The sequence below is a fragment of the Pseudopipra pipra genome, chromosome 15, assembly GCF_036250125.1.
Source record: "Pseudopipra pipra isolate bDixPip1 chromosome 15, bDixPip1.hap1, whole genome shotgun sequence".
Lineage (NCBI taxonomy): Eukaryota > Metazoa > Chordata > Aves > Passeriformes > Pipridae > Pseudopipra > Pseudopipra pipra.
The window spans coordinates 7,819,670-7,845,172 of record NC_087563.1 but is presented as its reverse complement, the minus strand read 5'-3'; the positions used below and the strand labels follow the sequence as shown (position 1 = coordinate 7,845,172).

The 25,503-nt window shown below is 45.4% G+C and overlaps 1 protein-coding gene across 1 annotated transcript in view; it reads right to left on the bottom strand.

The window, feature by feature from the left end:
* The window catches only part of NR3C1 (nuclear receptor subfamily 3 group C member 1), a 61,571-nt gene extending 36,404 nt beyond the window's left edge, over positions 1-25,167 (bottom strand). The window contains exons 1-2 of the mRNA XM_064671653.1: positions 24,984-25,167; positions 21,822-23,010 (exon numbers count right to left, since the gene is read on the bottom strand). Of these exons, the coding sequence (XP_064527723.1) occupies positions 21,822-22,996 (1,175 nt within the window). The 5' untranslated portion in view covers positions 22,997-23,010; positions 24,984-25,167. The remainder of the gene's footprint in view (positions 1-21,821; positions 23,011-24,983) is intronic.
* Positions 25,168-25,503: the final 336 nt, after the last annotated feature.

The following is a 25,503-nucleotide window of genomic DNA, read 5'->3' as shown; positions in this document are numbered from 1 at the left end:
AAATTAACCACCATCACAGAAAAGGAAAAATAAAAATAACTGAGAACTAACACATCCTAAGAATTATATATATATATATATATGTGAAAAAATATATGTAAATTTAGGGTCAGACTTACCATTCAAATTCATTCCACTCAACTTCAGGAACCAAAGGAGATACTACATAGGCAATACAGAGAGACACTGAACAGCAAAGAACAGTCCCAGACTGTTTCTCCTCCCCAGTGCTTCATGCAGAAAACTAAACTTTGGATAATTATGCTCTTGAGTTTGAGACCTCAGTACATCTGAATTTAGATGTGATTAACCAAGGCCTGAATATAAATTATACTTAAATTGACAGGAAGGAACGTCTTAAGTTTTGTATTATCTTATTCCTGATTGTGAACACATCATCATTAATACAGCTTTTCCTATCTGTAATATAGATTTTCCTGTCAACCCCTATTCTGTATGTGCAGCCTAAGAATTGATCCTCCAAGGTGTGCCCTCTTGTCACTTCCCAGTGGCTTCTAAAGCTGTGGACACTGAGGGCTCCCTAGTTCCGAAAGAAAACCCGAGCAAGCACCACGAGAGAAACGCAATAACTGTTTCTGACAACACAACAGTAACAAACCCACCAACTTCCATTATTCATGCTACTTCTCTGAAGCTTTTGGAAGCTGTGGTGCTTCAAAAAGCTTGGAACAGTCACAACTTAAGCCATTTGTCCCCTGCAATAATCCATAAAGAAGTAACAAATCAAGCCAAAGGGCTGTAGTTTTTCATCTCAGTTGCAGCCGGCGCGGGTGAGGCCAACGCCGGAGATAAGCCGGCCGGCCTTTCCAAGGAGACAATGATAAGTGTTTTCCTGGATTGCTTATTCTTGCAATTTTAATCATGAATCCTGCAGCATCTGGCACTTTTCCTTTAGCTTTGCTTAAGGGCTGACAATTAGGAGAATCTCTCTTTTCTCAGAAAATCTGTTCTGGGTTGAGAAATGCAAAAGCAGAAGGGTAAAAGAAGAAAAGCAGCACTTCTGACTTAGAAAATAGTGTTAAACTGCTCCACAAAGAAAAGAAAAAGAAAGCAAAGGTGATTTCAAGCCCAGCTACTTCCAAGCCCGGTATGTGGGGTGTTCAGCCTGAAGAAAAGGATGCTCAGGGTGGACCTCCTCGCTCATTACAACTCCCTGACAGGAGGGTGGAACCAGGTGGGGATCAGGCTCTGCTCCCAGCGAACAAGGGACAGGACAAGAGGAAACAGCCTCAAGCTGTGCCAGGAGAGGTTCAGGTTGGATATCAGGAGGAATTTCTTCATGGAAAAGGTAGTCAGGCATTGGAAAGGGCTGCCCAGGGAGGTGGTGGAGTCCCCATCCCTGGAGGTGTTCAAAGAATGACTGGACGTGGCACTCAGTGCTCTGGTCTGAGTGGCAAGGTGGGGATCAGTCACAGGTTGGACTTGATGGTCCTGGAGGTCTTTTCCAACCTCAATGATTCCAGGATTCTGAGATCTGCATGACTGTTTCTTGAAGGCTTCTAAGCCAAGCTCAAAAGCTTCCTTCCAAATCACCCGAGCCCCAGTATCTGAGGAGCTCTTTCCCTAATTTTAATATTTAGGCCAGGAAAGCAATTTAATTGGAGAAAAAAATATTCTAGTATTAAAGGAAATTACCTACTAAATCTTATGATTAAGCTGAGCTTCAAACCACGACCTGGTAGTGAGTGTTTTCAAGCTTTAAAAGCAAAACTCGAAATATTTTAAGGACTTCGATGAAGGAGGAAACAAATTCCATGGCTCAGTGCTAACACCAGGTGAGAAATCCTGGCTCCAGAAAGAGAGAGCACACCATTAATGGGCTGTCAGAGGTTAATCACCAGCCATGGGGGATGTACCTGTGGCTGTGTCCAACTGCACACATCCTACGCATACAGGCACATATTTTCCAAATATTCTGCGTTATTATGGGAATATAACGTGTTCAGATGCCTGAAGCCCTACAGGGTTTGCACATGGCACAGCCTGGCAAAGGACTAATTACAGCCTTAACTGCAGCCAGTAATGAGCGTGCTCAGCTTCGGTTTTCTCTCCCCCCAAACCTCTCAAGACACGGAATAAACCCATCCTTACTGCTCTCCTGCTGCAGCACCAGCTCCCTCCTTATCCCATCAAGAGCCACCTGAGAGCAGTGCAAAGTCAGAAATAACCAAATTCATTCCTTTCAGACTGACTTTTTCTGTTCAACGTTTTTTAATAACACCACCAAGTAAAAAACAGTGTTTTATAAATATCACAGGGGCTGTCATTTACAGAAACCAAGGCCTTGAGATCAGAGAAACCACCAAGTAATCTTAACACGATCGGGGAGATGGGAAATGGACTTGATATGCTTTAAAGTGTTCCAAATGGAAAATTAATAATGGAGAAAAGCATTCAAAATACTCAAAACCAGTTTCTACTAAACATTATTGCTTCCAAAATAGCCTTTAAATTCAATCCTGAATTACAATACGAAAAGAAAGTTTTCACACACTTTTTAAAGGCGAGCTCCCTTACAACTCTTCCTGTGTAAAATAAGCATTTTACTTCACTTATTGGAGGCAGCTGGAAAACAAGGTGGTTCCTACCATCAGTCTTTACTCTATTCTAAAAACCTTCACTACTTTGATTTCCCGAGTTACAGCATGTTGAGTCTCTTCCTTAGACTTTCTCAAGCCTTGCAAGAGGCTCAGAAGACATATCCATGTGTTCATATCCAAAATTTCCCCCTCACCATTGTCACACTGAGCACAACTGGCGGGGTGCAGAGGCAGCTCCTTCACCACCAAGGAGGCAAAACCAGCCCAGTAGTTGCCAGAAGTGCAACCGCTATTGCAAAACAGCATTAAACGGACAAAGAGTCTTCTTTTAAACAGATCAAATTAAGCTGGAAATATCGTTCTGTAGGAGAAGTAAATTAACCCCAAGAATACCTGTGCTGCTGTTTCAATTGCATTGCCAAGGCACTCTCTGATTTCTTTTTGACCTCACACTAGAGGCCAAGAACAGAGATTATATCTAAGAGTGCTATTTAGGAAACAATTACTGTAAAGTTCCTTGTAAAAGCAGATTAACATTCAGTGATAAATTTCTTGGTATATGTAGCACTTGGCGAAATGAGGCCATCAAGAAAACAGATTCACAGAATCACTGAGGTTGGAAAAGACCTCTCAGATTATCGAGTACAACCTGTGATCAATCACCACCTTGTCAACCAGATCAGAGCACTCCATGCCATGTCCAGTGGTTCCCTGAACACCTCCACGGATGGTGACTCCACCTTCCTGGGCAGCCCATTCCAAACCTGCCCATACATTATCCCAGACTGAAGAATCCACAAGCTGGAAGGAATAATACACACATTCTGTTGGTACTCTTGAAAAAATCCCTCTCTGGTCAAAGAATGGAGCCACAACCATGACCCTCAATCCACGTGCTGAGGCTTTACCAGCAGAAGGATTTTGTTTTGGAGTTTGTGAGCATGTTTTGAGGGGGGAAGGAAAGGGACGCAGGAAAGGAAGCAGATTTCCTGGCAGATCTTCAGTATAATTACACCGGCAAAGAGATCAATTACAGGCACGCATTCAGTCTAATTATTCTCCAGCTTACAGCACAGATATTTTCAACTCAACGTTATAGAAATTTGATCATTCAAATATTGGAAGAAAAGTAGTCACGGTGGTGCAAAATGCCAGGTTACTGTGGCCAGGTGTGTCCTGGTAACTTCATGTTACCAGAGAGCTTCATGCAATATTCTGCACCTTGGAGTTCAAAACATGCAGAAAATATTCTTGTGAAAGAATTTTCCAAGCAGAGTAAGCTCAGTGTCAGGAACACAGATAGCCTGTGGTCAGGAGCTGTGCCTGAGTCAGCCAAGGGGCAGGGGACTGGCCATCGAGGGCTGTGTGTGTCCCAACACCACCCACAAACAATGCAGGTCTCAACTAGGGAGAGAAGATCAGTGTTAAACTGCTCCACAAAGAAAAGATGAGAAAAAGATGAATTTTTCAAACCCAGCCACTTCCCAGCCCGGCATCTGCACAACTGCTTCACGAAGGCTTCTAAGCAAACTCAAAGGCTTCCTCTTCCAAACTGCCCGAGCCCCAATATCTAAGTGGCTCTTTCCTTGATTTTAATATTTAGGCCAGGAAAGCAATTTAATTGGAGGAAAAAAAGTTTTATTTTTTTGTATTTGAAAGGAAAGGAAATGACCAAGCAAACAGGCATTCTTTGGGGCTGAGAGCAAGTCCCGAGCTGCAGGGGGACCGGGCCAGCTGGCCGCCAGCCCGCGTACAGTACGTGTTTACTTGTTGACTAACCACTGATAACTCCAGAGAGCATCCATGAATCCAAAAAAGAACCAAGTTTTCTGTTCAGAGAGGAAAGAAGAACCAAGCAGACAAGGATAAAAGTATTCCCCGCTGATGTCTATTACAGCCACTTCTGATTTGGTACAGCTTCTATTTAAAAAATGATTAAAAATTTCATGTAAAATTAAAACTCTTACGTATCGAATAAGCAAAAGCGTTTAGATACAAGCAGTAATTGTACTATTATAGAGAAATAATGCTGCTATGCACATGCTCCCTATTAAAAACTCCAGCTTTCAGGGCTCTGTGCTCCTTGAGCAAGCACAAGTACAGAACACATTCAAACCCAAAACAGAGACATGTCACAGGCATTTGTTACCTTATTTAAGACTAGGTTTAATCTTATGATTCAAGAGAAAAAGACCCTCTTATGGGTGCTGGTAAATATTCCAAAAACTGAAAGTAAAGTGTTACACTGTACACAGAACACTGTCACAGGAAGTTTGGGAACTGCAGTCCTGGTGCCCAGGTCCTGGCTTCACTGGATGGCACCTGCCATGTGCCAACACGAGCTGAAGCCTCAGGATGGCCTTGGGAAGTGCCTTTGCTCTTCCCAAACCGGGAAGCAGTGGCTTTTCCAAGCAGCTCCTTCTCACTTCTACTTGTACAAAGCAGACGAAGCTTTGGGGCCTGCACCCCTCACTGACCTCAGGTACTGGGGGAGTGTCCAAGGGCTCTTTTGGGAGAAGTAGCTGTGGAAGGTCCATGGTGACTGACAGCATGGGCTGCTGTCACCAGCACCTCCACCTCGGCAGACCGAGCCAAACACAGTTACTGCATAAAACCACCACAGATTCCAAAAACCACTGCCAGCACATGGATATTCTGTTAATCAGCCTAAAAGGCATCGCAGATGTTCAGAGACAGCGAGAAGGTGTTTGATCCTTGCTCTGTCCCTCATGCCCAGAGCAGCTGGGTTGGATTTGCACCTGCATGTGATGCCCATCGGCAAGTGCTAATCCTGCTCCCGTGATTCCAGCCGGAACCAGGCTGGTGGAGAGGTGATAAGGAGCTGGCCGGTGACAGCAGCTGAGATCCCTTCTTGCTTTAGATGAACAAAAATCGAAGTTTGTTAATGAGAAGACTTGATCCTCGACCATCTCTCATAACCAGACACCCTAATCTTGTCCCACAGGCTGGGACTGACCAACGATCTTCAAACCCGTGACTCAAAGTGTTTGTCTTACATTTGCATGTCTACACTGAGACACCACTGGCCTGTTACTTCTCTAAAAAATACTAAATATGGCCCTTCTATATGGGCCTTTTAATCTAATTAAATAGAAGTTTTGTAATGAAGAATATACAGTTTGCATGCAGTAAGTGATATAATCACAGCTGGTGATATAACAGAAACAAGCATCGCTAGGATGGGAAGAAGGAGCTTTTATCAGTGAAAAGGCTTCAGCAGGTCAATTCCATCACGCCTGTCCTGTCAAATGCAAACCCAGACATTGCTTATTTACCAAAGGCAATTACACAATTCACACTGACTGGCCTGAAAGCTGAAATTTGGAGTGGCAAAAGGTAATGTGGAAGGAGACAAAAGCCACTTTCCTTTTAAACATGGGCATGGAGTGACAGGACAAAAGGGAAAGGCTTTAAACTGCCACAGGGAAGGGTTAGATGGGATATTGGGAAGAAATTCTTCCCCATGAGGGTGGTGAGGCCCTGGCACAGGTTGCCCAGAGAAGCTGTGGCTGCCTCGTCCCTGGAAGAGTTCAAGGCCAGGTTGGACAGGGCTTGGAGCAACCTGGGCTAGTGGAAGGTGTCCCTGCCAATGGCAGGGGGCTGGACCGAGATGAGCTTTAAGGTCCCTTCCAACAAAACCCATTCTGGGATCCTGTCTTCACTGTGCCACTAATAATAAAAAAAGAAAGTAGAGACTTAACTAACTCAGGGATCCAAAATAAAAGGTGAATGTGTCAATGTTAAGAGTGCTACAAAATTATAATCAAATATTTGACTCCAATTTTTGAGAAAGGGGATGGTAACATCTACAGCATCCCCCACCAAACATCACCATTTAGTGAGTGTGATGCTCTGAAGGCATTAATAAAGGCATGTGACAACTCAGTCACCAGAAGAAAGACAAAAGTAATAACATTCTCTTGTATTCTTCCGTAAATGGAAAATAATGGTGACAAACCAACATGAACATGTACTGTTGGAGGGTCAAAAGAAATTCAAATGCTCAGGCCAAGAGACAGGGCTGTGAGAAGGAGGATCTTGAGTAGCCCAGGGCAGTGAGGATGGTAAAACAGCTCTTCCTCGAGAAACTGCCCCCATGTCCAGTCACACAGCTTTGCTTTTCCACTTCTGTGGCCCACTGTGACATATTCCAGCAAGGACATCATTGCCCGAAGATTGACTTAAAAAAAAAAACAACAACTTCTTTTGAAGTTATCTGAAAACACTGCTTGACTGAGCTCCAGAAATAAGAGCAAAGCAACGTGCCCTGGAGCAGAGCAGCAGCCAGGGAGGATGGGGCCACTGGCTGCTCCTAGTCTGGTCTCACTTACAGGCATGAAAAAGTCTTCAAAGTACCAGCTGGAGAAGCCAATAATTCACATTTTAACAGCAGCCTCTACCAACGCAGCGTCTAGTCGTCAGCTTGTTTGTATTACTCTTAATTTTCACATGTTGTACAAGGGTAAGTCCAAGCAATTAATACTCTGCAGTATCTGCACAATGACTTTCTATTGGAAAGAACTGGAAAAACCCTCAACACCATTCCCTGCTTCAGCATCAAGAACAGCTTTACTAACTAAAATTACAATTCTGGGAAAACTTAGAGATTCATCATCATGGCAAATGATGATGAATGTGTTACAGCAGTAACACAATGTACTGCACACAAGGAGAATGTATGAAAAGGGACCTGGTCAGGCCTCTCAGATCAGCTGGTGGGATCCCACAGATCTTCCCGACAGCACGGTCTGCACCTCCAGACTCAACAAGAGCATATTCCAAACACACACAACTGCACATGGGAAATAAGAACCAGCTCCTTCCCCACAGTCAATTTTCTCAGCTTGGAAACCCCCCACAATTAATGCACCCATGAAATGAGGAGTTGGGAAGTACCAGAGCACACTGCTACCACAGGAACAACAAACACGATCACCTTCCCTGGGAAAGGGTGATTAGAGATATGAGAGCACCGAGTTCTATCCTTTGCTGCTAGAAAATCAAGAAAAATAAGCTATTGGAATGGCTAAAACATGGTCAACGTCTCATTTTTCTTGAAGGACAATGTATGCTGCATTTGGAAAAATCACTTCTTAAGATTACATTTAAATTAAAAATTTGTATTAATCCTATTAAACTTATATTTACACTATTTACTACAAATATATTGCAGTTAAGCTGGAGAGAAAGCAGAGATGTTAAGTGAGAAGAATTTTGGTTTTTGTCAGACTGGGATTTGGCTGCTTTTGGTGGCAGATCCACAGCAGCAGCACAGGAGGGAAAACAATTCCTCAGTGCTGGTACAACAATCCAAAGTGTGTGGGGACGACAGGGACAGCCCAGGAAATTATTGACGATAATATGTATGACAGAGTAACCCATCTTTATAACAGAAGATTTTAATTTCCTAGATGTCTCTGGAACGATGACTACAGCATGAAACAAGTGAAGGATGGCTTTCAAGCCTGTAGGAATTTCCCCAGGCAGCAGCTGGAAGAGTTTGCTTCTCATAATCACCTTGATTTATTTGCAATTTTAAAGACAAAATGAAGTATGGAATATAAAACACAGGGTAGGGGGAATACACACCCATGTATTAAAAATGAGGAAAGGAAAAAATGTTGTGCAGGAAGACATCACCACAACCACCCCGGATTTCCCATTCTCTCCCCTCCATTTTGGCTGTTTATCTTGATGACATTTGGGGGCAATTTCTTAAGCACTGGAGACAAACATATCAACAAAACTGTTCTGGTAGCAAATTAAGAACATACTGGGCCCCCTCTCCCCCCATGACCAGGCAGTACTGAAGGGACAGCGCTCGGACACAAGCGCACCAAGGCTCATGGAATACAGCCATGGGTTGTTCCCTTCACCCGTGGTAATAAAACCCTTCATCCTTTTGAGCTGCTCCTGCACAGTGAGCTAAGGGCTTCCCAAAACTATCAGTGACAACCCATAACCCCTCCCAAGTCCCAGCTGCCAGCTCCGAGCTCCATACTGTGCAAGCAATGCATAGATAATATTCCCCAGGCTCACAGCCTCACATTTTCCAGCTGGAGCTCCCCCTCCGCTCGACTCTGTGCTCCCGGTGCTTTCAGAGATTTCTAACCTGGCACTCACTACCCAAAATAGCTCCATATCAGCTAACCCAGAAATCTCTCCACATGCTCCCTTTCCAGGCCCCGGCTCAGCACTGACCCTCAGGGAACCAGGCAGGTGACTCCTCATCCTGAAAAGCCACCACTAAATCCTGCCCTTCACTTCCGACTCTCTCCGGACAACAAAAGAACCGCTCTTCCAGTCCCATGACAACTTGGGCGAGGCAGGGGTTGTTGGGTTCTTTCTTTTTAAATGGCCTCTGGCAAGGAAGAGGGTCAAAGTCCCAAAGGAAAAAAAGTAAATCAAATCTATTCAGGTCGATTGGATTTACAGCTCACTGACAACCTCACAGCGACCCAGGACAGTCGGCTGAGGTGGTGTTTTTCTTCCAGGAGCAAGGATGGCTCTTTCACAAGAGACTCCACATGCTCAGTGACTTACAGGTTTGCAACCTACCCTTCTGCCAAGGGTTGGAGTTGGGCTCACCAACCCACAGCGCTCCAGGTCCTATGGAACTTCAGGTCCCCCAGCAGCCCCATCACGGTGGCTGGTTCATCAAAGAGGACATCTTTGCAGGCTGGCAGATCCTTCAGGGCTGCTGGGCAAATGCCACCCAGACTCAGCAGATCCCTAACACTGCACTGACTCCTCGCAGATGTCCCTCAGCCCCATGGAGCTCTCCCTGCCCACACTGAAGGACCCCAGACCATCTGCCAGCAGCCGCATCAGGCTCTGGGCATCCCTTGCCCACTCACCACCCCATCTCCTTCCACTGCTTCCCACCCAGCTGGTTTGCACATCTGCCTGCTGGGTAAAAATAGAATGTTTTGGATGTTTTTGATAAAATCTGCAACTGTAATTTTGCTATTTGCATGAAGTTTTAGGGTTTCCCTTGTTCCCTCGGTTTCATTTTGAAACCAGGACAGCAGTTTTATGAGGTCCACGCCTTGAAATGCTGCATGCAGGAAGCCAGTGCTGGTAGCACTTCTGAATGCTTGGAAAGATTCAAAGAGCTGAATGTTGCATTTCCTTTAAAGCTCTTCCTCAGTTCCGAGGCTGGGGTCAGCCAGGAATAGAAACCCAGTCACTTCCTCCTCCCCACTGGTATGGTGTGTGACTGAACCGGAGCTTTGATCTGCAACACGGAACAAACTAAGGCACAAAAATAAATGGACTTAGCAACCTCTTGATTGTTATTTAATAAAATATCAGCTGTGCCAACCTTAAATGTGTTAAAAGAGTCTTTAAAAATTTATCTCTGAAGTGATAAAATAAGTCCAAGCTCATTTGTCAAACCAGTTGCTCTGGTTGGAAAGTAGCTGTCAAGTACCTCGATGACTCAGGATGTCGCCATGCAGGCATCCTAATATTAACTGCTCCCTTCAATAGGAACTGAAAAAGGAAAGTTCTGCTACCCAAAATACAGAACTCCGAGCACGCAGGATTTTACAACGCTTACATTTTATAGGAGGGAGTTTGAGCATTAAATTTCATTTCTATTAAATCGTGCACACAACTTGCAAATCACCTGGTACTGCATTAGAACAGATTTGTCTTCTCCAGCTATGGAGACTTAATTCAGCACAGAACTCGTTAGATGGGTTTTGTTAAAAAAGGTGTCCAAGGAGCTTCCTTGGCAGTTCAGAAAATGGCAGATGTGCAGGGCTTAGCAGAAACACGTGGTCAGGAAGGGCAGAATTCATAAAGCGACACGAAAATGAAACCAAGGGACCTCAAACGACAGCAGGACTCAGATCCTACACCAGATAACCTCCCACACAGTCAGGGTGGCCAAACGACCTCTCAGAAACCTGGGCTAGGCTGGGACAAAGTAGGTCAGCAAAAAGGCTTTTGGTGAAATACAGATTAAAGTAACAGCTCTATTCCAGCACCGAGGGAGAATGAGGGAGAACGTATTTGTGATCCAAGATCATGTCCATGCTTTGTGCTGCTTCAAATAACGGAGAGTATAAATTTAATGTTCAGTTTTCCTTTAAACCTGAAGCTTATCAGTATCGTTTTGTCAAAACAAATAACCCAAAAAGAATTACAAGTCTCCCCTTTCCCCCAAAAGGGATTACATCATTTATAAATCAAAAGGCAAAGATGTAAAATCGTTCTCTACAAACAGATTTTAATCTATGTTTGAAAATCCCAGTAAGGTAGTGAAAACAATTTGCTTAATTTATTTTCATGTAAGTATTAACTTACAACCTTTCACTTTTTTTTTTTTTTATTTTATTCCCTTGTCAACCACTTTTCACATACAGCACATATTACTCTCTTCAATACAGTAATTTAGCATATTAGTAAGATCTAATCCTACTGAGCTGAATGAAAATACAGTAAATTAGTAATTTCTTTTACAGAAATTGAATTATTAAGAAGAAGTGGTGTGAAACTTCAGCCTCATCACAGATGTTTTCTGCTGGAATCTAGAGATGAGATCATCTAACCAGAGCTGATCACAGAAATAAATAAATGAAAACAGCATACTAAAAATAATTTGTATCTCTTTTGCAGTTTCCTTATCAAGATCTTAAAACATTTTAACGTTTGAATTTTAAAGCTGAAATTTGGTAACGGTTTCTTGCATTCATGAAACAAGTGTTTCACAGAGATGAATCTGTTTCTGACGGTACTTAAAGCAAAACCACCTAATTTCTTTAGGCCATTTTAAACCATCCCCCCACTGCCAGATATAACTCAGGATAGTCTTTAACTCCATCTCTTACCACCAAAATTTCTTTATCTTCTGGTTTTGAGCAGAAACTCCTCCCCTCATCCACCTCCTCCCACCCAGTCATTTCCCAGCCTCTGCCCAAGGTAGATGTGTCCATCACCTCCAGGAGGGCTGCAGCCCCTCTGCCCCAGAAAAGGGCTGTACAGCCACACAGGGCCCTAAATCTGCAGCAACACAGCCCTGACAGCACTGTCTGCTCTTCCTACTTTTAGTTTCCCTTCGAACGCACGAGGTACAGCCCCATCTCTTACATATAACCTCTTGCCCTCCATTCTTGAGTCTCACTTGGGTTACGGAGGGGCGACACATCTGCCCAGAAACCGCCGAGTCGGCAGCTCGGCCAGACTTGGTTTGATGGGCTCCAACACGAACATCTTGCTGTGAGCGATGGCCCCACCACCTACACACACAGATCTCACCCCAACACACCAGCAAGTGTCAGTCTCCCCCTGTTTACCCCACAGGGCCATGGCCATTTCAGTTTCTGTTCGGTGCAAGCTCTGTCTCACCACTTGTTGACACAAAAAAGGTCAGTCAGGAGGAATTTCTTCACTGAAAGGGTTGTCAGGCATTGGAAAGGGTTGTCTAGGGAGGTGGTGGAGTTACCATCCCTTGGAGGTGTTCAAGGAACGACTGGACGTGGCACTCTAGTCTGGTTGATGAGGTAGTGATTGTTCACAGGTTGGACTCAATGATCTTGGAGGTCTTTTCCAACCTCAATGACTCTTCGAGTCTTTTTGGAAGAGGCTTTTATTACAGGGTACAAAGACAGCACAGGCCAAGTTTGGGGGGCACCAAAGGCCCCTCTAATGCCTTCACTGGGGTCAATGCCAACGCTTACCAACATCCTTCTCTAGGCACCAGCTTACATTGCTCTGTGTTGGCACTGTCTGGTTTCCACCTTTCCTGAAAACTCAGCTCCCTGCCCAACAGAGAGGGCTCCACAGCCCCCTCCCACCTCTCTCTTTTCCCACAGCCAACTTCTGACTTCAGCCAACTCACCTGCTGTTTTAACCCTTGTTCTAAGTAAAGTTTTTCCTGCTGACTAAAGACCAATTTACAAGGAATTCTAGCACCCAGAAGGAATCTGATTTAGTCATTCATACATATTGTTATTATTTCAATAAACATTTTATTATCTTACTAAAATTAAACTGTGAAGTGAAATTCCATATTCCTTCACACATATCCAGCATCCCAAACCTATTCTGATACCAAGTTTGCAATCTCCAATTTTTAAAGCCTTTTAAATGCCTGTCATCAGATAAGACTTTTTCTTATATTGGCTTATATTCTAACCTGCTCCAAGTTTTAAGAGAACCACAATGCAGAGTTCTTTATTAAAAAAAAAGTCTAATTATACCTACAAGTATACCACTTTCATAGGGAACAATGCATTTAATTTGGGAGAAATTAATACATAACACAATATTAACAGAAATTCAACAGGTAAAACAAACCATCAGAGGTCCCAGAAGCAAAGGTAACCCACAGAAAACATTTAACAGAGAAAACAACATCCAGGTAATATGAAACTGCAATCAATATGCAGACTGAAATCAGACATGAAACTATCAAGTCTGCAGGTCCTTTTTTTTGAAGTTAACATGCCTGGACTGTGTTCTTGCACAACAAATCCCCACACGTGCATGCAGCATATGCACGTTTTCAGCACTGATTTATTCAAAGCCTTTGCTGATGGCTTTAGGAAGTTAATTGCTTCAGAAAGGTAAGAGTAAACTCAGAAAAAAACCCTAAAGTAAGCAAAAGCTAAAAATATGCAGGTACACAGTAATGGACAGAGTGTCTGTGATAGGTCTGCTGTTTAAAAGATATGGTGTAAATGTAATGCATTTACACTATCTTACCAAATGAAAAGCTACAGAAATCATAAATAAAATGAAGTGTTTAACACATTACAGCTGTATCCACATGTCTTGTTTTTAAGTGATGGGACAGATCCCACAACCCTTTCCTGACACTGCATCCACTGAAATGTCAAATTCCTCCACAGCCAAACCATGTGCTCTCCTCTCTTAAAGGTGCCAGTGGATGAATTACAAGGAGTCTGGCACAGGAGCAGCTCCAGCACAGCCTCCTCAAATCCAATGGCACCCTCTGTTCCCATTCCCCACCCCAAACACCCCAGAGAGGCTCCTGTTCTCCTGATGATGCTCCATCATGAGGCCATTGGCACTCACGCCATCGGATGTGCTGGCAGTGCGGTCCTGGCACAGCTCCCCGTCGGCATGGAGTCGTACCAGACCCTATTACCACATCCCTACACACAATCACACCAGGCAAGCAGGTTCTCCAGGCCGTGACAGCAAAAATAAACCACATGAGCTGCTCTTTTCTGTCACTGATTCCAGGCTTGGCTCAGGGCAGAGCAGCCCGCAGCAGAGTGGACCTGCTGGAGCTTGGCAACAAAAAATCACACAGGACCCCAAAACTTCACACTGGTGCTCTCAAAGCAGGTGGTGATGGCAGGGGAAGCCATGGAGATACCACGCAGAGCTTGGAGAGCTCCTGAAGGGCTGAAGTCCAAAGCAAGGCCAGGCACACACACACCCTAAGCAGCTGTGTCCTTCCCAGATGGGAAAGAGGAGAGCCACCAAAGTCTTCTCTCGTCATATCCAATTCACACAGCTGGAAAGGAGCCATGTAATGGCTGGAGGATCCTCATCCAAGACCAAAACCTCATTTTCTAAAAATTTCACAGAATTTCTAACCACAGACATCCCATTTTCACACTCCTTTCGTCAGTGAGATGCAGGCAAGCTACTGCCCACTTGTGAACAAAGAGGTCATCCCTGTTCCAACCCCTCTTCTCCATGAGTACAGCCAGGAGAAGCAGGTACTCAAATATTCAGAGACAGAAATACACACGTTAAACTCCCCAAATCACCCTCACTCCCAAGTTTCTATTAAGAAAAGACCAAAGTTCCCGATGCAGCCAGACCACAACAGATCTTTTGGATAAGGACAACAACAAGACCTTTCCCAGTTTTCCTTTGATCCTGAGATCAAAGTATCAGATCTCAGATCCTCCAAAAAAACTCAAACGAAACAAAAAAGAAAACCAAGCCACTCTTATTATTTGCTTACTTGAATCAACTACATACCTCATTGATACTTCATTATTTGCTCTTCCCTGACACCACGGCACATTTCTGAGTTTCCCAGGCAGTATTTTGAGACAAACTACTCATTTGTGCCCTCATTTCTCTTTTAAACTCACATCCTGAGCAGTACTTTCTAACTTTAAACTTAGCTACACAAATAAAAGCAACCAGAAATAAGAAGTATCTGAATGAAGCAACACAAGAGTAAATGGTGCCCCGCTGCTCCCAAGTTTCACATTAAATCTTCTGTGACTGTGGTACAGAAATTTGATGATCTCCAGCTGTTTTCTGACACACAGTAACTGTACAAACATATTACAAATAGTATGAAGAATGTATTACTGTATAATCCAATATGAAACTCAGTTTCTTTACTAAATTACAGTAGCAGTGAACTGAATTCAAGAAAGATGTGATCATTATTTTAGAAATCGTTCCCCAGCAGTTTTGCCTTTGCAATCTCAAAAAAAAAAAAAAAAAAAGATAGATATTTGATGAAAAAGTGGAACTTGCGTATGATATTGCATCTCCACAACAAAATATCAGTAGTTTGTTGGATATCAATTTTCAAAGTGCCTCAGGATTGTCATTTTCTAGGACGATTTAGTACGGACCGAGAGCTCTGTAAGGACAGCTGGAATATGGATGTTTCATGGTGACCAACTGACACAAGACCATATTAAGAGGGCAGTTGGCTGGTACAGAAATGTTCTCCGCACAAGATGTCAATATGACTTCTGAAGAGCACAATTTCCTCCAGAAATCCACACAATTGTGGTGATTATTGATTTAAGGCACTGGTATTATAAAACTCTACGTGATATCCTGGGTAAGTAACATCGTGTCCTGGAATCCAAACTCGTGTCTCACACATGAGCAACAAGCAAACCTGACATCATCTCCATTCCAAAACCCAACTCCAGGTGCTTGCCAGCATTACCTCTCCTGAAGGAAGAGCTTGGGAAGCTGCAGCTGCATGTCCCTGCTCCTGCCAAACGCACCTCTGGCACACGTGAGGCAGCCGGGTGATACACCTGGCAAGACAGGCCACAGGCAGCAGAAGGAAAATCTTTTGTCATGGTATATATAATTCTATTTCAAGCAGTACAGGGCACAGCTTGAGCAGAAGGAGACACTGCTTCAGCCAGGGATGGAATTCCAGCAGAAAACGTCACGGCAGAGGTAAGCGTGAGCTGAGTCAGGTCAGAATGCAGGAGGGACGGGCAGAACATCACACCTTTGGAGTGAAGGTGAGGTAAGAAGGTAAGTCTCTAGGAGAGACACAGTAATTGTGCTAAATTGTCTTCCCAACTCAACATGACACTTCTGGAGGCACAATTACTCGCCCCTCCAGTAACTACTAAGGTGTCGGGCTGGTTACACATGGGACAACCCACACGTCCGCGTTCTCCTGGTCAAAGGCACCAAGAGCTGCACATCCAGAGTCTCCCAGCTTCCTTTTAATTAAGTCTGTGATACCCAAACTCCTCCAACACATGGATGGAGCATACTTTGTGCAGATCACCCTCTGCTGATATCCTTTTGCAGGTGGACCAGCAATGCAACAGTCACAATTTGTCTCACCCTCACAACTGGGCAAAGAAACTGTAGACTTTGCGTTTCATTTTTTCCCACAGATACCCAAACGAGCTGCTCCAGAGTCGGTGCCAAGACAATGAGCTGAAATTACTTTTTTTGCATGTGTCATCTATTCCAGCTGTACTGGTTCACTCCTGTCCCAGGGGGATGAGGCCATCCACTGACAGCATCTGACCAGTATTTCCAGAACCCAGCACTGAGAACAGGATTAACTCCTGGTCTGCGAGTGCCTTGGCTATTTAAGCAAAGGCTGTATTATAAATGGGTATCAATAGATATCACACTACAGTGAATCAGCTAGAAAACCACTGGGATGAGAACAATAATCTGTACATGCCACAGTGCCACACACTAATACTTCAGTAAATAAGATTAAAGTTTGTGTATACTGGAGGCTCTGGGAGACAAAGGCTGGAAAACTAAAGACAGCTTAACCCAAGCTCCCTGAGCCTGGTGCACAGCATTCAGCACACTGAAATATCCTTCCCAGAAATGACATTGCTGCACACATGTTCATTCTGTGTTTCTATGAACAGTTCCAAGTTGATCACTTTCGGAAGGCATTTCCAAGTTCATTTTTGTACGACAGAGGTGACACACTTGCAGTTATTTTAACAGCATAAACCCAAGACAATTGTAACTCCGGCTCTACAAAGCTCTCCCATTGCTCGTAACTTGGATTGAAAACAGGATTTATTGGAATGTTGTTTACCTCAAGACTAACGCCTTTAGAACTGTCTGAAGAACACATATGTTATGCTAGACCAGCGTATTAGGGTGGGACAGCGGCCCAGGCAGCATTCACCTAGCCCAAAAATGAATAGAGCTGTGTCTCCAATACTTCACAAGCAGGAGTTTGGGGAGGAGAAGAGTTAGTACCCCGCTGAGCAGCAGCTATAAAAGGGGATCCAGGAAGACAGAAGGACTTGAGAACCTTTTACATCATAAAAATAATTCCACTTTGCAGTTACTTATACATGTAGAAGAGGTACAGCTTGTTCATTTCCAAAATGAGCAACAACAATCAAAGAAGGGAAATTTGCTTCCCAAGGACAAATTGCTCTCACAGTGTAAAAATCATACAGGTAAATACACCAATAAAGTCATCATGGTAAATATATAATGTAGGAGTTGTATAACACCTGTATTTCACATTTCTGAGAAGATTCGTGAGTACTGCTCGTTCAACTACAGCTCTGCCTTCACTGGCAGGAGGAGAGTACAAGAGGTTCAACCATGAAGATAGATTAAAAAAACTGAACGGACAACAACAAAAATCGGCTTATTTTATAAGCTAGAACTCAGTTTCAAATAGAGGTCATTATAAAGGGAAATAAATTAGCACCATTTAACAGTTTGGGTTCGACTACTCAGCAATCAGCTCAATGAGAGGATCAGCCAAAATTGGGAAAAGCAGGTTACATCTTACATGACCTCTCATTTACCTGGCTACCTTCTCACAGCACCTTAGAACACATTCTGCAGGACATTCCTGATTCGCCCCTTTCTGCCAAAACAACTGGACTTTTTGCCATGCATTTCCAGACTCAAACCCCAAGTACAGTATTACATTAAGCTGACAAATCACAACACAGACTGCTGGAACCCCGAGCACTCCAAATAACATGTCTGGGTTTCATATCAAAATAGAATTATTAAAAAAGACCCGATTCCGGATGTCCCATACATTATATACTGCTGAGTCAGGCAGCACTTAAAGCACTGCATCCAGCCCTGCCAAGCCACCAGCCTTGGCCACCAGCCGAGTGAAACAAAGCGGGAAGACAAACGGACAACTGACCTTTACCACTGCTGGCAAACAATCCCTTTTTTCCCCTTCCTTCTGGTACAACACCTGAGTCCAAGAAGAATCCCAGTGCAGGAGTGAGGACAGAAAGGTAACTTCTGGAAGCAAGGCTTTGGACTGTGACTGACCAGCAAAACTTCTCACCCTTCCAGACTCTCCTCCTCTTTAACGGCTTCTCTCAGCTCTTGCCCTTTCTTAAACTTCCTTAATGATCCTTATCCCCCACAAGCTTAAGTACTAGGAATGATTTCAACTGTAATAAGAGAAGCCGTAACACTGCCAGTGGGGCCCAGTTTCTGTGAATTCTGGCTGTAGACTCTGAGCAAGAACACAGAGCAAACTCTGCATCGCTGGGCCGGTTCCCCGTGTCCTTCACTCTCTCCGCAACAAGCCACATCTCCAGGAAACCAGAGGAATAGGAGCTGAGCAATGGATTTAATGTATATACCACGCAAGAGCCCTATGAGTGTGTGTTGCTAAAATCATTTCCTTAAAATTGAAGAATTTTACCTGCAATAAATCACAACATCCCATTGGAGACAGACCCCAGCAAACCCTCCAGTTATTCAGTGAAGCATTTACCAAATGCTTTCAGTGTGATTTACTCCTCTCCCAGCTGCTGTCTCACGGCCATTAAAGAAAATCTAAGGCAAACTCCCTCCATTAGCCTACTTTTTTCCTCCCTTCTGTTCTATCCACCTTTTCTGTTCTCAACGCTTGGAGACCCCAAAGTGAGTCCAGATGAAGCCCTCCCGTCAGCCAGAGCTTCCCTGCTGCTCAAGATGGGGTTTGAGGAGCTGCACCTCAGTGTTTTACCATCAGAATCTCCACATCAGCACAAGCACTGGCTGACAATTCCACAGACAGCAATTTATTGATCATTGCCAATTCATTCCCATTAATCAAATTCCTGAAGTTTGCATTCTGCTTGTTAACTTTAGAATCCCTCCTGCTGCTCTCTAAAATTGATTAGTTTTCTCAGGCCTGATTATCGCTTGTCTCATTAAAGCCAGCATGCTGTGCTATCCTTAGAAGCAAAACCACTCAAAAATGGCACGACATCAATTCCAGCTTGTGTGGATATAAAGAGACATTCCAGGCTTCCCATTAAATAGGCAGATTAAATACAACCTGAACACCAGGACTGAACCGCAGCTTTTCTTCCCATATGCTCAGTCTATAATTATTATGTTATTAATAGCCAAATAATTCTCCCAACACCAAGAAATATTTCCTATTGGAACCTAAGCATCTCAAAATCCTGGCCTCCACCTCTCACAATTAGTACCTAAAAAAAACAGACCACGGGAACCTGGCAAGAGAGTCCTTCCTTTGTTTCTAAAACAAATGCCAATTTTGTTAAGTCTTCTGCAAGAAAAACAAGCAAACCTACAAAACATCACCTTAAACTAACCCAGTTTAGACCAAATATTTCTGACAAGGTTCAGGAAGAAAGAGAAATCCTGCATCAAACCCAGGGTTCATTGGTATCCCAAACATTGTAAAAAGAAAATGGAATTGCCTGAATGTTATGGAATAAAAATAATAAAGCAAACCCAAACAACGATGTCTTTAGAACTGGACGTCACAGTTTTAGCGTATAAAAATCCTCGGGAAGGAAGAACAGCTTCCATAAAGCTGAGAATAATGAATTTTTATGCAAAACTCAACTAGAAGCCACCTCAAAATTCTTTACACATTCCATAAGGAAAAAAAAAAATCCATTATCTTACAGCAAAAAGGAAGCAATAAAATATAAGACGACCTTGCAGGAAGCAAGAACGTCAACACTTGAGGCCCAGCGTGGATAACACCCGGCAGTGGTGGAGGCAGCTGGTGCCGGTGCTGCCGGGACATTCCCAGGACGTTCCCCGGGCTGTCCCGGGAGCTCCTCCAGGCTCTGCCGGCCATCCTCACACTCCTGCCCATCGCCGCCTGCCCCCGCCAACACAAACACCCTCCCAAAATTGCTCCACAAAGCACTGATAACATCTCCCGCTGCTGGCCCTTTCCCTGCAGGATGAGCCCACGTTAGCAGCCTGAGTGGGATCTTCATCCCTCCAGGATCAGACATACAGGACAGAACACTGGTGTTTAAAATTCCCCATAGCCGGACAAACATCGTGTGTGCTGGGCTCTGCCCACACAGCTCTGCAAAACACAACCAATGCAGCAACTCCCAGAATTATTCCCAAAACTGACATTTTCATTATCTCCAGGGAATCTGCTTAGTTAAACAGTCCCTGAAATCCTCCTCCCCAATGCAGAAATACTTCTTACTTTGATACAGAGTTTATGATTGTCATCAAAGATACAGCAAGAGCAGGGGAAAAAAATCCACCAAAAAATCCCCATGAAACAAACTAAACACAGAATTGCACTGATTATACAGAAGGTGAGCAGAAAGGATTTCTAATCTCTCAAAATAAATAATAAGGCACGTTCAATATTCATATATCAAGGTGGAATCTATCCACTAATTTTGATTTTCTTTTCTGGATCCCTTACATTATAAATTGCTTTAAACACTTCAAAGAAAAAAAGCACATACTGATAACAAAAATCAAAATCTATGAAAGAAACTGAGAATGAAAGCAAGCTCAAAGTTGCCCTCCTGAAACAAAGGGGAAATCCTCACCCACCTCATTCCAACCATGGGAAAAGGGAGCAAATATCATGCAGGGAGAGCCCTGGGACTGGCAGGGAACACCCTGGGGATCAATTGCCAGCAGGGCAATAAAACCCAGAAAGTTAAACCAGATACTTCATTAAAAGCCTACAAATAGTGGGTTTAAGTATAGGGACTTGTAGAGCCATTTTCTAACAGACTCCAAAGCAAAATCCTCTGCCTCCATGGAGGCCAAACACTGCTCTTTCAAGTAGTTGTTCAAACACAGGACAGCTGAGGAAAACATACAAGTGGGTATTCATACTGAAAACTTAAAACTAGGAGTTCACACAGAAATCCTAAGGAAAATTTGCAACTGGGTACCCCTACTGAAAACATACAACTGGCTGTTCCCAGTGGAATCAGAACAGAGACGGGCACAGCTGCCCACTGAGCTGCCACGGCCATGTTCACTCCTCAAGAAGTGTCCGACTGGCATATCTGCACCTCTGGATTACTTGTAGAAAACACAGCTACCAAGGCACTTGCCACAGGTACTACTAATCAGGTCCCCTAATCCAACCTGCTCCCAAATCCCTCTCCCAGCAGCCCTTCTACCATTCTACTCAAGAGTTTAAATCTGACTGCAAATACTCTTATCTCTTTAAATGCAGTTATTGAACAAGCTGCTGAGTATTTCCCACTCGGAATCTTCTTGTCCATGTAAGGTAAATGTGATACTGAGCACAACGAAAACTCGAGTTCAGCTTAAATGTAATTCTAGAAATTTACCCGGCAACCAAGTTATTTTTGTGCATAACATTTAAGTAACACTAGGAAGGAAAAAAAGCCCACAGTGATTGATCCTCTAACCCTTGGGAACGAAGCAGCTTTTGTATACACTTAAATACTTCCTTCCATACTGTCTGCATATGGATCCTGCTACCACGTACTCAATCTTCCCTTTAGGCAGTATCATGGAAGTTTTATTTTTATTTATTTACTTTTTAAAGCATGCCAGCTCCCCTTCTCTCTTTATCCCTTTAATACCAATAGTTGAGTAGTTGGTTAAAGCTACTGTTGTACTGTGGCAACAAATAAATACTCCCCAGAGAAGTCTGATCAGCCACACGTACCAAATAGAAAAGGAAAAACAGGAAAAAAAAGGAAAAAATCCAAACAACAAACCAGCATGCACAGAGCTGTGCTAAACACACTTGTAGCATTTTAATAAATAGCAACAAAAACTAATTACCTTGAATAGCCATTAGAGAAAGCAGGTCTGCCAGAAAGGTTGAGCGTTCCCAGAGGAGCCAACGCGTCGTCCCCCGATCCCTGGCACCTATTCCAATTTTCTGACCCGGCAGGAAGAGATGGAATGATATTAAAAATTGGTTTTTGATCCTGCTGCTGAGAGAGCGATGCAGTATTTAAATCATAGTGGTACATCTGTCCTCCAGAGGTGCTGACACCGTGGATGGAGATGGCCGAGACTTTCGTACCCAGCAGGTTTGACCCGGAGAAGTTGGCCTGGCAGTAAAGTGGGCCCATGTTTTCCTGCTTGATGCCAGGAGTACAGAGTTCAATGAAGTCTTCCTTTTCTGTTTTCACTTGAGGCATTGGCATTTTGGAACTGGGTAAAAGGTCACCATGGTCATTAATTTTAGGTTTAGTGTCAGATAAAATGGGAGGCTTGCAGTCTTCGCCGAGATTTCCTTCCAGGAGAAAGGCATCATCTGCAGATATGGGGGACAGCAAACCACCATCATCGAGCAACGGGTCCAGCCGCCACGGGCTCCCGTTGGTCTCCTTGCCAGGCGATACCGGCGGCAATTCTAAATCCTGGAGGATATCCAGGGTGCTTTGGTCTTCAGAGAACAACTTCAAGTTGCCACCATTTGAGCCAACCTGGCTTTGGACTGCAGTTCCCGACTCTAAAGGGACGTTGCGGCCGGCCATGCCCGGGAAATCCGGCTCGAGCGCCACCTCAGAAGACGCGGATCCCTTCGCGTCCTCGGCCAGGCTCGAGGACTTGTTCAAGCTTGCAATACTTTCCTCCAAGAGCCTGAAGTCCGTTTCTCCAGAAGAGATGCCAATTTGGCCCTGGTGCGAAAATCCAAGGTCGTTTCCCATCACTTTTGTGTCTGTTTCACCCATGTACAGTCCCATCGAGAGCGACACTGCCTTGGAAAGGTCTGGCTGAGGCACATTGTTTCCTAATCCTTTCGAAAAGTCAGGCAAAGCAGGTTGCTGACTGGAATCTGACTGAGAAGACGCAGGGAGAGGAGATGTAGACACAGGGGCTTGGACAGTAGCTCCACCCCTGAAGGGTGGATGGAAGTCCATCACGATCCCTCCTTTGGTACTGATGAGAGCATTTTTCCTTGTTTCGTCTTGATCCGACGGGTTAAGCAATTCTTTGGAATCCATTACTTTACCATTAACTATAAAAAGATCAGAAGCAGTCAAAGTTAGCACAGCAAGGACACATTAATAACAGCTTAAAAATAAAAACTCTAAATCTTTCGCCTGGCGAGCCTGGTTCAGCTGCTCTGAGAAGGAAGGCAGGGCAGACTGCGCTATGAGCTGACACGTGCCACGTCCCTCAAACACAGTGCTTGTTTTCAGGGGTTTTAAATTTTTTTTTTCTGTCTTGTCAGGAGGAAGTACATATTTTAAAGTTTTGCTAAATCTGCACACAACTCAAAATCAGCCTACAGCACATGACACCTCTCTGCACGCACTCTCCAGCTCTGTCACCCCTCCCTGCATGAAGGAAGTGTAAGGATTGTTAGAGGACCTGGTTCACAAATTTTGCAAGGTAAATTTCCCTGGTATTTAATTACACCTTGAGCATGGGAGAAGTGCATTTATCACCTTTCCCAGTCAGCTCCCTCACTGCTTGCAGGTCCCTCACTCACAGCAGTACGGAGCCTCCGCAACCAGCCAGCCAGAACCTCCGTGGTTTATTACTTTCCAGAAGTCACACAATCCCCCCACCACAAAACAGCCTTTGCCACCTTCGCACGGGTTCATTTTAAAATGCAACACACTAGTCTTGCAAAAAAAAACGTGCACAATTCTTTAAATACATCTCCAATTTACAAATAAAAGCTAGCTCAAAACAAAGCGGGATTTTTCGTTAGCGTTCAACACTTTACCCGCTCACGGCTACTCTCCAACAAACACACCGAAAACAAACCTCCCGAGTTTCGTCTGTTTGTATTTACTACATTTTCTTCCAGCAGAGAGCATAAATATTTGGAGAATCACTGTAAATTCTTCGGCAAACTTCCTATACAGTTTGTGTACGGCCTCGCACTCAGCGCTCAGCCCGCACCGCCCAGCCCCAGCCCGCCGAGGGGCAATGCCCCAGTTCCAGCCCGGCCACGGCTGCACCCCCCGAGCGCAGTGACCCAACTCACGAGTTTGCAGTCGTCTTAATCATAAACCCGCGGCTCTGCCGCCCATTTTTCCCCAGCCCCCGACACCGCTGCTATTTCTGCGTGCTAGAGTTAAGGCTCGATCAACAAAAAGGCCCCACGTGTAAAATTTTAAGGTGACCCCGGCGAGCTTTGGTTTGGGGAGATCGTCCCGAGCGGGGGAGGCTCAACGCCAAAGCCCTTCGTGGGCCTTCGGCAGCACCTCGCGCGGCCCTGCCGTGTGCCGGGATGAGGGTCCCGGGTGTGTCGTGCCCCGGTTCCAGGGGCGATGGGTCTCCTGGTCGTGTCCAGGGAGCCGCTCTCCTGCCAGCCGGGACACCGACGGGAACGGGGCACCCCTAAACTGCTCGGCTGTTTAAGGTGGACGCCGCAACAGCGACTCGAAAATATGTAACTATCTACCACCAGCTTCGCCTATTTCTTTTTCTTTTCTCTTTATTTTTTTTTAACATGAAAGGGAGGAAAAACATAGTTATTCCATCTGACAATTCCCCCAATGTCAAAAAAATCCCCAAGGCAGCGAACCATCCAGCGCAGGAAACGTGTCAAAAACCAGCTGCGAGAGTCTGCCCAAAGGAGGAAAACGCTGCAAACACTTAAAACCACCGGATTGCAATAAAATCGCCTTTACAAAGTACAGTTTTCAGAGAAATGTGTCGGGACCTGTTGAGCCGTCTCCTGGCACACCCACTTCTGCAAAACCAGCCCAGCCCGGGGCTCGGCTCCCGCTCCCCCTCCGCGCCCCCCGCTCCCCACGGACACACGCCGGGGCCAAGGGCCGGGGGTCCCCGCTCCCCGCCGCCGGCCCCTGCTCCCGTCCCGCCCCGGGATCCTCCCGGGGGCGGCTCGGCTCGGCTCGCCCCCGCCCCGGGCATTCCTGCGGGGGCGCCGCCGCCGCCCCCCCCCCCTCGCCTCCTCCCGGGAAGTTCCCGAGAGGGAAGCGCAGCCCCCCGCGGGACCCTCACCGCCCTTACCTCGTCCGGGGGAGGGCGCTGGGGCTCCTTCAGCCGCCCACGGCCATCGCACCCGCGGCGGGGGGCGGCAGCCGGCTGGGGGGGGAGTCAATAGCTGCCCCTCCGGGGGCCACGGCGGCGACAGCACCGCTCCCCCCGCTGCTGCTCCTGCCGCTGCTCCTTCCGCCGGCCTCAGACCCTGACCCGACCCCGCCCGCCACCGCGGCGCCCCCTCCGTTAATTAGCGCTAATTGCCCCCGCGGACCTCGCCCCCCCCGCGCTCCCCGCCCCGTCCCTCCGCGGGCAGCGCCGCACTCGGCGGTTCTGCCCCCGCCACAAAATGGAGGACGGCGGCGGCCGCCTCCTCCTCTTCCCCTCCTCCCTCCCTCCTTCCCTCCCTCCCTCCCTCCGCCTCCCCGACGTGCAGAGGGAGTGGAGACAGCCGGCTGCTAGAGGGGCGGCCACCGCCGCACGGCGGGGCTCGGCTGGGCTTAGCTCAGCCCGGCTGGGCTCGACTCGGCTCGGCTCAGCAGGGCTCGGC